This window comes from Hemiscyllium ocellatum, chromosome 10, assembly GCF_020745735.1.
Source record: "Hemiscyllium ocellatum isolate sHemOce1 chromosome 10, sHemOce1.pat.X.cur, whole genome shotgun sequence".
In the NCBI taxonomy this organism is placed as follows: domain Eukaryota; kingdom Metazoa; phylum Chordata; class Chondrichthyes; order Orectolobiformes; family Hemiscylliidae; genus Hemiscyllium; species Hemiscyllium ocellatum.
Genome location: NC_083410.1, coordinates 83,413,984 through 83,427,029, shown reverse-complemented (window position 1 = coordinate 83,427,029; position 13,046 = coordinate 83,413,984). Strand labels below are relative to the sequence as shown.

General features: G+C 41.2%; 1 protein-coding gene across 1 annotated transcript in view; it reads right to left on the bottom strand.

The window, feature by feature from the left end:
* LOC132819481 (parkin coregulated gene protein homolog) overlaps nucleotides 1-13,046 on the bottom strand; it is a 348,040-nt gene that overhangs the window by 111,372 nt on the left and 223,622 nt on the right. The window contains exon 4 of the mRNA XM_060831014.1: nucleotides 2,774-2,923. Coding sequence (XP_060686997.1) covers nucleotides 2,774-2,923 — 150 coding nt within the window. The remainder of the gene's footprint in view (nucleotides 1-2,773; nucleotides 2,924-13,046) is intronic.

Here is a 13,046-nt window from a genome sequence, read left to right as displayed (position 1 = left end):
AATGATAACCTGCTCTCTGTTGCTGAGATTGGGTTCCATCAGTGCTACTTGGTTCCTGACATTTTATAGCCTCTTTGCAAATATAGCCAAAAAGGTTGAACTCAGATAAGTAGTTTCAAGGTGTTCCATTATAAGGTTGAAGTGGGGATGTTATCTAATGAATGCACAAAGTCTAGCACATTTCATCATTCCTCAGATATTGAGGCCATCCTTGACAATCCATGATAAGACCTGGAAAACGTTCAGACTTGGGCTGATAAGTGGCAAGTAACAATAATGCCAACACAAATGACAGCAACAACCATTTCTAACAGGACATAATCCAGCGTGTCATTACCATCACTGAAATCCGTACTATTAATTTAGCTTACCATTGATCTGAAGCTGAACTGGAGCAGCTATATAAATAAATTTGTCTACAACAGCAGGTTAGAGGCTGGAAATTCTGAGGTAAGCAACCCAACTTCTGATTTTGAAAAGCCACAATTTTCAAGGCTCAAATTTGGGATGAAATAGTGTCCATTTGTCTGGATGACAAAAATATTTATGAAGTCTGCTTAAGTGGCACCCATTCACCAAACTAAATATTCTCTCCACCACCCATGCACATTGGCAACAGTGTACGCTCGATAAAAGATTCACTCAGCAATTTATCAAGGTTCCTTTTATAGTACCTTCCAAACCTATGACCTCTAGCACCAAGGAAGCAGACCCATTGGAACAGCACCACCTGCAAATTGTCTTTCAAATCACTACATTGGAACTATTTTGTTGTTTCTCAGTGTTGTTGAGTAAAAGTCCCAGAACCCGGTCCCTTACAATCCTGTGTAATACTTACTACACCACATGGACTGAACTGATTTAAGGAGGATGCTCACCACCAGTTTCTCAAGGACAATAAGGGATGGGCAATAAATGCTGGCTTTGTCAGCATTGCCTTCATTCCATGGAAGAAATAGCCAGCTATATCCCTCTACAAACTCTCCTTTCATCACCATTTCCTCTACAGTCAGGCTGTTTGTCCAATATCAGTGTTGGACAAGAGACAGTTTCCTCCACAAGCATTGGATCAACCAAGATCATCACCTTGCCATCAAAACTCTTCCCTTACATCATTAACATTGCTCAATCCAGCAACCTGTCTCAAGTTGGATTAGACTAATCAAAATTTTATTGGACCACAAGCTGAACTTTCAAAGCTAAATTCTTTCTAATAGTAAGAGTACTAATTTCAAGCTCAGTAACATCATATACCAGTATCACCTGGCTGAAATTCCTATTCATACATTGCTGTTCTCAATAAACTTCAGCTCAATAAAATTTCTATTGCTCCTAATCCAGACATTGTCAAAATGTGCATCATGACCCCCAGTGAGGTACATTTGCATTAAAAGTACGATAGTCATTGTGAAGATGACGGTATCCATTTTTTACTCGAAGATTTGAAAAGATATCAAACACTCCTCAATGGGCAAATGCTCTTAAATATTTCAACACTGTGTCTAGTAATGCAGACTCTTTGCAGATTGTTATGTCATAAAACGTAGGGTTGTGTTAGCTTCAAGATGTTCACTTTTTCCTGTAACACATTATTTTGGAGGCAAAAAATAATTTCAGTCTTTATTGACAGTTTGTAGCTTTGTGATATACTCTTCACATAGCCTACTAGTTCATGTCAAACTATTAAGAAGCTTGTAATTTCAGAAAATGTTTTGGAGCTTAGATAAATGGTGAGGTGATATTGACATTGATTAAAACTTTTGAAAATTGTTTTAAATCGAAATGAAAATAAAACAAGTGCAAAATCTCCTGCATGTGTGAATGATCCACACCAAATGATCCACACTGTAGTGCAAAACACATGAGGTATTCCTGAAGTTGATAAAAGTACATTCAGTTACATAGCATTGCAATATGAAACAATATTGTTGTATTGAGAACATTAACTAGAGATACTAGAAATACGTTTATGATATTTTTGCAGAAACTAAAACTGGAGCCAATTTTAACATCATTTCTGCCAATGCATGCTGATATTGAGATATAATGAAATGGGAAACATGGCTGAGTTCTGTCTCAAATTTGCATAGATCTGGATAACCGTAATGCTGCAAACATCAATCTGAAAAAAGGTCACTTGGTTGGAAGGCTATGTAATGCAGATAAAACTGTATCTCAACAGATCAAAAAGGAGGAGTGAGAGTTGAGATTTAAAAAAAAGATAAAGAATAATTTTGTAATACCGAGAAAGTCGTTGCATTTGCCATTGATGTCTGAGATGATCAGGAAAGATTGTGATCCCTAACTAAACAATTAAACTTAATTTAAAAGGGAAACAAAAGGAATAATTGTGAATAAGAAGTAGCTTAGGAAGAATCTAAAAATGGAAAGATGTAACAAAAATTTACAGTTGTTGCACTTCCTTGCTCTGGTTGTGGCATGAATCATACAATGTTAGTCATTAACGTATTATGTGGTAGTAATGTGGGTAGGAAAGTGTTGGAAATGTCCATCCAACCTAACCATACTTGATTTTGCTGAGCATGCAAAATTAAAATTGGGTCTTTTGTTTAATTTATTTGCTATGTTGGTTACCCATTCCTGCGTAGATTCGTCCACAGCAGCTACTTGTGTTTCACATAGTTGTAGATATGTTCAGGTAATAGATTTTAATTATCATTATCACAAAAAATACTTCCTTACATATTTCCTTTCAGGATACCACTAAAAGGAGAGAAAAAAGGCAAGGTGTAATATCTCCCTGATGACTTACCATTTACATTCTTGAAGATATTCAAGACAGGGAGGATTTGACGGTAATAAGGTACCAGGGCCTCACCCACCATATCAGCTGACACAACCAGGTGCTGGAGCACTTTCAATGTGGTGCAAATGATTTGCTTGTTCCGAGTGTTGAGCGCATCTGCAAGGACAGAAGAGGAGACAGAAGAGAATGATGTCTTTCTGTGGCAAGGAAACTTTAATGGATAAATTTAATTAAATGATTCTCTGCTGAGTATTGCAAGTAGGTCTTTATTAGCAGAGCTCTGAAAAATTCCAAAGATGGATTGCAGCATTAATGTTATAAAACACTGCCTTGTCCTGACTGTTACTTGTTCCCACAATTTGCACTGACTTCTCACTAACCCTCAAGAATACAGTTCATTTATTCATTTTGCAGACTGCTCACTGCTTCATCCAAAACACAGCATGTACCATAGGGCCAGTGGAACTGTGCTAATGTGCAATGTTCCACAACAACAGATACTCTCTCATCAAACAATTGGGCATCTATGTTTTGAACTTATAACTAAGAAATCATTGAAGGCAGCTCAATGAATAAATTCTGGAAATCATCAATTTTGGACAAAGAGGCAAATGTTTGCAAGTAATTCTGTACGCCCCCATTAATGATGAACAAACACATTAACATGCAAACTAGTTTTTGTATCGCCTCCTAAGATAGCTGTGTGGCAACACATGGATTATTCCCTTTTGTACTGTTTGCCTTTATGAGACATCTTCTGTTGCCTTTGTTTGACAATAATCTCACTTTTGTGAATAATAGACCAAATGACCTTTTGTTTTGGGAACAAGTTGGCTGTGTTTAAAGGTAAGTATAATGTCTTTCTATAAGTAACACCTCCAGATCCAGCTCTCCCCCTGAATTCCATCACTTGAGAACAGCTTACATAGAGACATTCTGATTAATCTTTGAACAAATACTTGATACAGTGAACAACGCTGTCATTTAAGACGTCAAAACATATAAACACCAGTATTACAAAAGATACATTAAATTTTGAAACAATGGATTTTGTTACAAATTGCTGCATTTCTGTATACATTTGAAAAACACTCCTTTGATTATTGCTGGTACAATAGGTTACTGACCTTTCCAATAATCTCAGTGATGAAACCATGAATAAAACAGTAACTTACTTGTAACAAACTGTACTGGATGGTGTTTGAAGGAAGTATCTACAATTTAAAGTTTTCTCGTATTGTTTGTAAAGAAATACACAGTATCATAAAATCTGTCACTACATTATCATTTCATTTAGAAAAGTAAAATAATTTTGCTCATTGCGAGATTTAAAAAATCTTGTGAAACTTTATATGCAAAATTCAAAACACTAGGGTTTATTTTAACCCTATCTTCCCAATAGAAACTGGGTATTTGGGGAATAAGAAAAGACATTTTTGCCCGACTAATAATTTGAGCATTTCTCAATGTTACAGATCTTAATTTACAAGGTGCTAAAGACAGATGAAACACCCACCTAAACAAAAAAAGCCTCATGAATTTATGCTAATTGAGCGCAGTACCATCAATTTAACTGAGGCCGGCCTAAACATGTTCTTTTCAGTCAGATTGAAGATTTGTATACAATGCTGTCAAAGAATTACGTGAAATCTTCCTTTGTTAAGGCCTGCAGAACACTCCCGCTGGATTGATGTTGTGAAACTTGAAAGGGTTCAGAAAAGATTTACAAGGATGTTGCCAGGGTTAGAGGTTCTGAGCTATAGGGAGAGGCTGAACAGGTTGGGGCTGTTTTTCCTGAAGCATCAGGGGCTGAGGGGTGACCTTATATATTTTTACAAAATTATAAGGGGCATGGATAGGATAAATAGACAAAGTCTTTTCCCTGGGGTCGGGGAGTCCAGAACAAAAGGGCATAGGTTTAGGGTGAGAGGGGAAAGATATTTTAGATTAGATTACTTACAGTGTGGAAACAGGCCCTTTGGCCCAACAAGTCCACACCGACCCGCCGAAGCGCAACCCACCCATACCCCTACATTTACCCCTTACCTAACACTACGGGCAATTTAGCATGGCCAATTCACCTGACCCGCACATCTTTGGACTGTGGGAGGAAACCGGAGCATCCGGAGGAAACCCACGCAGACACGGGGAGAACGTGCAAACTCCACACAGTCAGTCGCCTGAGTCGGGAATTGAACCCAGGTCCCTGGCGCTGTGAGGCAGCAGTGCTAACCACTGTGCCACCGTGCTGCCCATAAAAGAGACCTATAGGTCAACCTTTTCACACAGAGGGTGGTACGTGTATGGAATGAGCTGCCAGAGGAAGTGGTGGAAGCTGGTACAATTGCAACACTTAAAAGGCATCTGGATGAGCATATGAATAGGAAGGGTTTGAGATGAGATGAGACGAGATTACTTACAGTGTGGAAACAGGCCCTTTGGCCCAACAAGCCCACACCGACCCTCCGAAGAGCAACCCACCCAGACCCATTCCCCTTCACCTAACACAACGGGCAATTTAGCATGGCCAATTCACCTGACCTGCACATTTTTGGACTGTGGGAGGAAACTGGAGCACCCAGAGGAAACCCACACAGACACGGGGAGAATGTGCAAATTCCACACAGACAGTTGCCTGAGGTGGGAATTGAACCCAATTCTGGCACTATGAGGCAGCAGTGCTAACCACTGTGCCTCACTGTGAGGGATATGGGCCGGGTGCTGGCAGGTGGGACTAGATTGGGTTTGAATATCTGTCGGCATGGATGGGTTGGACCAAAGGGTCTGTTTCCATGCTGTACATCTCTATGACCTGCCTCCCCTATTATTCCATATCTTCACCCAAACAGATTCTACATCCTGATCTCCAGAACTAAGGTCATTTCCAAATATTGTACTGATACATTGTTTAACAATGCTGCTTCTTGACCTTTACCTAAATTCCTGTTCTTCGTGAATATCATAAACATCTCAATATCTTAGATACAAACTTTGTCATCGTGAAACCACATCTCTATAACAAGTATCCGATCATATTTATTTATTTCAGTGTGTGCTAACAATTTTTAAATTTTGTTAAGAATACTATGAATATTCACATATAGAGTCTTTAGTTTTTTTTCTTGATGTCACTGTTGTATACCTAGTCTTGTATGTTGGTGTATTCTTAGGTTTATTCTATCTATCCCTTATTACCATTCTTTGACATTCATTTCCTGTCATACCTTGCCTTCCCCCCTCAATGTGCTGCATCTATTCAAGTTTGATACTTCATCACCACCATTTAGTTTAAAGCCTTCTTTTCTTCCCTGGTTACATGGCTTATAATCAGGGTGACATGGTGGCTCAGGGTGGCATTGTGGCCCATTTAGCTGCCTCTCTGTGCCAGTGATCTGTGTTCAATCCCAGCCTCAGGTGACTGTGTAGTGTTTGCACATTCTCTCTGTGTCTGTGTGGGTTTCCTCCAGGTGTTCCTGTTTTCTCTCACAGTCCAAAGATGTACAGGTTAGGTGGATTGGCCATGTTAAATTGCCCATAGTGTTGAGGGATGTGCAGGCTATGGGTATTAACCATGGAAAACAGGGTATGTGTCTGGGTGGGATACTCCTGGACGTCCAGTGTGGACATGACCGGCCAAATGGCCTGCTTCCACACTATAGGGATTCTATGGGTTACTTGAACACTGGCCCTAGCCCAGTTTAGACTATCCCAATAGTATAACTGCTTCTTTCCCCATTACTGATGCCACTGCTCTATGAACCAAAACTCACTTCTCTTACATTCTATTTGAGTCACATATTCATTCTACTAATCTTATGCACTCTCTGTCAATTGGCATGTGGCTCAGGTTTATTACCGTTGAGGATCTTTTCCTTTCACTGAACAAATCCTTTTTCCTGGTCCTGGCTGTGTTGTTGGTATTTACATGGATCATGACAACAGGATCCTCCTCTTCCCATTCCAAGTTCTTGTACAGCTGGACTGATGGCCCAATCCTTGTTGCCAGACTGGCAACAAAGCCTTATGGAGTCATGCTCTTGGCTGCACAAAATAGTGTCAATTCCACTGACCATGCAATTATTGCATTCAGTCTGCAAATACTACCTTTGGATGCCTAAAGATGAGTGTTTCAGATAAATCACATCATCCATGCTGATACCAAATCCTTGTGTAAAAGGCAGTTATTCTTTCAACTTTTCTATGTGGCTCTGAAACTTGAACTATGTGTAGACACCACCTCAAGACTCTTGAGAAATACTATCAACACTGCTTGAGACAGATTCTCCACAGCTTACAGGACAGGTGTACTAACATCACCATCCTTGAAGCAGCTAATTACACCAGCATCGAAGCCATGATCATCAGAAGCCAACTCCACTGGGCTGGCCATTTCTTAGGATGCCTGACTTATGATTGCCAAAACAAATCTTCTTCATCCTGAGAAATGAAGGCACTCAAATGACAGGACAAAGGAAGCATTTCAAAGTCTCTCTGAAGGCTTCCTTTGAGAAATGCATCATAGATGTCAATATATGGGAAACCCTTGTTCAGAAGAAATGGACTTGGAGGAAACTCCTTTACGAAGGAACACATTTTCTTGAGAACACCTATTGGCAAGAGAAAGTATGGGAAAGGCATTGGAGAAAGGAATGTCAATGATCTTAAGGCTAAAGACCACTTCCACCTCCTGGAAGCACACGCCAAATTTACGGGTTAGAGATTTTGCTCGAGGATCAGGCTCATCAACCATGCAAGAAGCCACAGAACTCATGACTAGTGACACAGAATTTCCTATGTAGGCAATCATACCAATGAGCAAGTGATTGTCACAGCTGCCGACTCTCTCCTAATAGCATAACATTTCTTTATACTTTCCCTACTTAAAAGGTGTCTTGAACCAAAGTACCCTGGTCAGTCCATTCCTCCTCCCTGCAGATTTTGCTTTTTCCCACATATGCAAGCATGTCAGATTTTGAAGGGTAAATGGTTGACAGACTACTGGCAGTCAGGTGGCCTGAAGGCAGCTCCCAACCAGAAAGTGAATGACACAAGGAGGTTTTGGCAGGGTTTTGGGATCTTATTTGCGGGCACAGATAAGTAAGTCTTGTTACTTCTGACAGGATAAGAGAAAAGGTCAACATTTATCTCTGGCTTCTTCAACCTTTGGAATGGCTCTGGTTGTGCAGACAGGCACAAGCAAATTAAAAAAGAAGTACAGACACATAGAAAATAATATGGCAAAGAGATACAAAGGGGAATCTCAGCTGCAATTATAGATTTAGAACTGAAAAATATTCATCGAAATAGTTAAGGATCAAGCAAAAGCAACATGAAACAGCAAAAGATACTAAAGATTAGAAAAGAGAATCAGAAATATGCACATTGATATGTAATTAGACAAAGGCAGCATAGAAAGCATGGGAACCAAAGGAGTGATAAGTTTTGGTTATTTTGAGTCATGGATGAAATTGGTGCCACACTAATGAGAACAGACAAAAAAAATGAAATATGATATTCTTCTCCCAGTGAGATGGTGGCAGAGTAGGGCTGCTGAGCCCAGGGCTTGTCTGCTCTGTTTGTTTTTTATTTTTGTTTCTTTTCTTTTCTCTTTTCACATTTTTCTTTCTTTCCTTTTACTTACCTCTTGTTGAAGAGCTTGGTTGCAGCAACACGATAGGCAGCCAAGAGTGAGTCCTGTGTGGACTTGTGGCTGTCAGTAAGTGGGCCCAACACAGATTCAAAGTGAACCCACTGCTTCATCATTAATGAGGTGGTCCGAGCACTGACTGATGCCTGCTGCGGCAGAGGCAAGTTTGGGTTCCCAGTGGCATCTGAGGTCAGCACAAATGCACAGAGTCAAGAGCAGAGACCAAGTAGCATCAGCAGCGACTGCACTGGTGAAGTGGACCTGAAGCAGACTCATGGCAGCAGTGGAGTTGAGTTTGGGTCAGTGCTGTACCTGCTGGCATCAGTGGTGGCTGCATTGGTGGGGTTCAGTGAGGACTCATGATGGTGGTGGCATCGATGAAGGTGAGATGGCACTAATGAGTGGCAACTCTTGTTCCAGCAGCAAAGTGAAGGGGACTTATGGCAGTCCACAAGGCCCATGACCCATGGTGGAGCTCTTCACAAGAAAGACGGTAAAGTTGAACATTATGTCTTTATTTTTCTAGCCCTTGTGTTCTATGTTTTGGTTTATTTTTCTCTACTTTAAGATGAAACAGGAAAATGGCAACACTTTTCACATATTATGTAACAAAATACATGTGAAAGTAGATAGATCGATAGATAGATAGATAATAGAAAGGCAGACAGATAGACAGACAGACAGACTACAGACAGTTAGATTTAAGAACATTAAGATTCAACTCCAAACAGGGTTGCCCACCCTCTGGCAATATTACAAGGGGTGATGCAAGTCCGTAACAGTTATAGATTGTGAATATGAGGACTTATATTTGTGATTTCTCATGACAAGTCTGTTTAGAAGAATTAAAAATTGGAAATCTTAGACCAGAATCTTATAAATCCCTGAGTGACATAGGTTGTGGTGAGAAATCTGGGAGAATCTTATAAAAAATTAAACAAGGCCTTTCTTGATTCCAGGAGCAACATATGACAATTTCCAACAAAATTATGCATGTCAATATAATATTCTTACTACGGAGCAGCGAGATGCCCAGTAACATGGATTATTGCTTACTATCACTCTCAGTAACACTGAATCTTGCTTCATTCACATGCAAGTTCTCATACTCTACCATACAGCAAATAGAACCTAGATGTTCTCAACATGAAAATCTGAATAGGTACTTAGTCGAAGTTCTAAATTGGAGAAAGGCCAATTTTGATGGTATTAGCCAAGAACTTTCGAAAGCTGATTGGAGGCAGATGTTCGCAGGTAAAGGGACGGCTGGGAAATGGGAAGCCTTCAGAAGTGAGACAACAAGAATCCAGAGAAAGAGTATTCCTGTCAGAGTGAAAGGAAAGGCTGGTAGGCATAGGGAATGCTGGATGACTAAAAAAATTGAGGGTTTGGTTAAGGAAAAGAAGAAAGCATATGTCAAGTATAGACAGGATAGATCGAGTGGATCCTTAGAAGAGTATAAAGAAAGTAGGAGTATACTTAAGAGGGAAATCAGGAGGGCAAAATGGGGACATGAGATAGCTTTGGGCAAATAGAATTAAGGAGAATCCAAAGGGTTTTTACAAATATATTAAGGACAAAAGGGTAACTAGGCAGAGAACAGGGCCCTTCAAAGATCAGCAAGGCGGCCTTTGAGTGGAGCCACAGAAATGGGGGAGATACCAAATGAATATTTTGCATCAGTATTTACTGTGGAAAAGGATCTGGAAGATATAGACTGGAGGGAAATAGATGGTGACATCTTGCAAAATGTCCAGATTACAGAGGAAGTGCTGGATGTCTTGAAACTGTTAAAGGTGGATAAATCCTGAGGACCTGATCAGGTGTGCCCGAGAACTCTGTGGGAAGCTACAGAAGTGATTGCTGCGCCTCTTGCTGAGATAGTTGTATCATCGATAGTCACAGGTGAGGTGCTGGAAGATTGGAAGTTGGCAAACGTGGTGCCACTGTTTGAGAAGGGCGGTAAAGACAAGCCAGGGAACTATAGACCGGTGAGCCTGACCTCAGTGCTGGGCAAGTTGTTGGAGGGAATCCAAAGAGACAGGAGGTACATGTATTTGGAAAGGCAAGGACTGATTCGGGATAGTTGACATGGCTTTGTGCGAGGGAAATCATGTCTCACAAACTTGATTGAGTTTTTTGAAGAAGTAACAAAGAAGATTGATGAGGGCAGAGCAGTAGATGTGATCTATATGAACTTCAGTAAGGCGTCCGACAAGGTTCCCCATGGGAGACTGATTAGCAAGGTTAGATCTCATGGAATACAGGGAGAATTAGCCATTTGGATATAGAACTGGCTCAATGGTAGAAGACAGAGGGTGGTGGTGGAGGGTTGTTTTTCAGACTGGAGTGCCACAAGGATTGGTGCTGGGCCCTTTACTTTTTGTCATTTACATAAATGATTTGGATGTGAGCATAAGAGGTACAGTTAGTAAGTTTGCAGATGACACCAAAATTGGAGGTGTAGTGGACAGCGAAGAGGGTTACCTCAGATTACAACAGGATCTGGACCAGATGGGCCAATGGGCTGAGTAGTGGCAGATGGAGTTTAATTCAGATAAATGCGAGGTGCTGCATTTTGTGAAAGCAAATCTTAGCAGGATTTATACACTTAATGGTAAGGTCCTAGGGAGTGTTGCTGAACAAAGAGACCTTGGAGTGCAGGTTCATAGCTCCTTGAAAGTGGAGTCACAGGTAGATAGGATAGTGAAGAAGGCGTTTGGTATGCTTTCCTTTATTGGTCAGAGTATTGAGTACAGGAGTTGGGGGTCATATCGCTTCTGTACAGGACATTGGTTAGGCCACTGTTGGAGTATGCAATTCTGGTCTCCTTCCTATCGGAAAGATGTTGTGAAACTTGAAAGGGTTCAAAAAAGGATTTACAAGGATGTTGCCAGAGTTGGAGGATTTGAGCTCTAGGGAGAGGCTGAACAGGCTGTGGCTGTTTTCCCTGGAGCGTTGGAGGCTGTGGGGTGACCTTGTAGAGGTTTACAAAATTATGAGGCGCATGGATAGGGTAAATAGGCAAAGTCTTTTCCCTGGGATTGGGGAGCCCAGAACTAGAGGGCATAGGGTTAGGGTGAGAGGGGAAAGATATAAAAGAGACCTAAGGGGCAACATTTTTACACAGAGGGTGGTACGTGTATGGAATGAGCTGCCAGAGGATGTGGTGGAGGCTGGTATAACTGCAACATTTTAAAGGCATTTGGATGGGTATATGAATAGGAAGGGTTTGGAGGATATGGGCTGGGTGCTGGTAGGTGGAACTAGATTGGGTTGGGATATCTGGTCGGCATGAATGGGTTGGACCGAAGGGTCTCTTTCCATGCTGTACATCTCTATGACTCTATGACTCTATGGTCATTCCAACTTGTCACTTGCTCCTCCAGATTGCCATCTTTGACACCTGGTACCAACATAGAGGCTACAAGCAGGGAAACAGGCCCTTTGGTCCAACTTGTACATGCCAATCAGGTTCCCTAAACTGAACTAGACATATTTACCTGTATCTCGCCTCAGCATTGCAAAATCTTTCCTCTGCATGTTCCTGTCCAAATGTCTTTTAAATGTTGTAATTGTACCTTGTCTATACCACTTCTCAGGACATACTCCACGGATTGTGCTCACATGCACCCCATGTTCAAGGATGTTGGTATCTGACACATGCCAGTCTTTCCTCCCCACCATGGCACATCGCTGATCCACTTACTGCATCCTTCTGCATTGTAATGCAGTATTTTAGACTACACACCAGCACCTCCCACTGGAATATTATTGCAAGGATACTTTGCACACAGGGAGCATCATCCAGCTCATGGATTGGTCCAGGCTCCACCTCAGGATTGCTCACATGTTCTCTGATTATTCACTTTCTTATTGTCCATCTTGCCTTTGTTCTGGGCAACTAGGAAGGGGTTTACACTTTGAAATGCACCTATATTGAGAGGTGAAGGCTGGACCTCACTGTCCAAGGAGCAGCCACTATGCCTTCCTTCATTCAGTAAATCACAAGTACTCAACGGAAGTGAAAAGGGATGTGACCACACCCGGGGTAAGCTTTGTACTGTGAGGAAGGGGGCTGCAATATGAACCCCTTCAAAAGGCAACTGCATTGGTCACACACTCACATACTGAAGGTGAAAAGACCCGTGAAGACTGTAATCCTTGTGACCCTGAGGCATGATCCCATTGTTTGCAGTCCAACTATTACTCCAAGCAAGCCTGAGCATCTCATGCAGTATAATCATAATCTAGCTAACCGAAGTTAGCAGGCTTCATGAATAGGATATCGTGTCTGATTAATTTATTACAGCTTCGTGAGGAAGTCTCCAACAGAGTGGAAAGAAGGAAAACATGTGTTGTATTTGGACAGCCAGGAGGTTCTTGACAAGGTACCTCACAAAAGGCTAAGTCATAAGATAAGAGCCCACAGTATTGGAGATATTATATTGTCATGGATAGAGAATTAGGTAAAGAGTTGGCTAATGGTCAGGAAATAGTGAGTACAGATAAGGGGTTCTTTTACACGTCGACAACCCATGACTAGTGGATTTCCATAGGAATCAATGTTGGGCTCACACTGGTTATAATATTACTGCAGCCAAATTTGCAGATGACACAAAATAGGTGGAA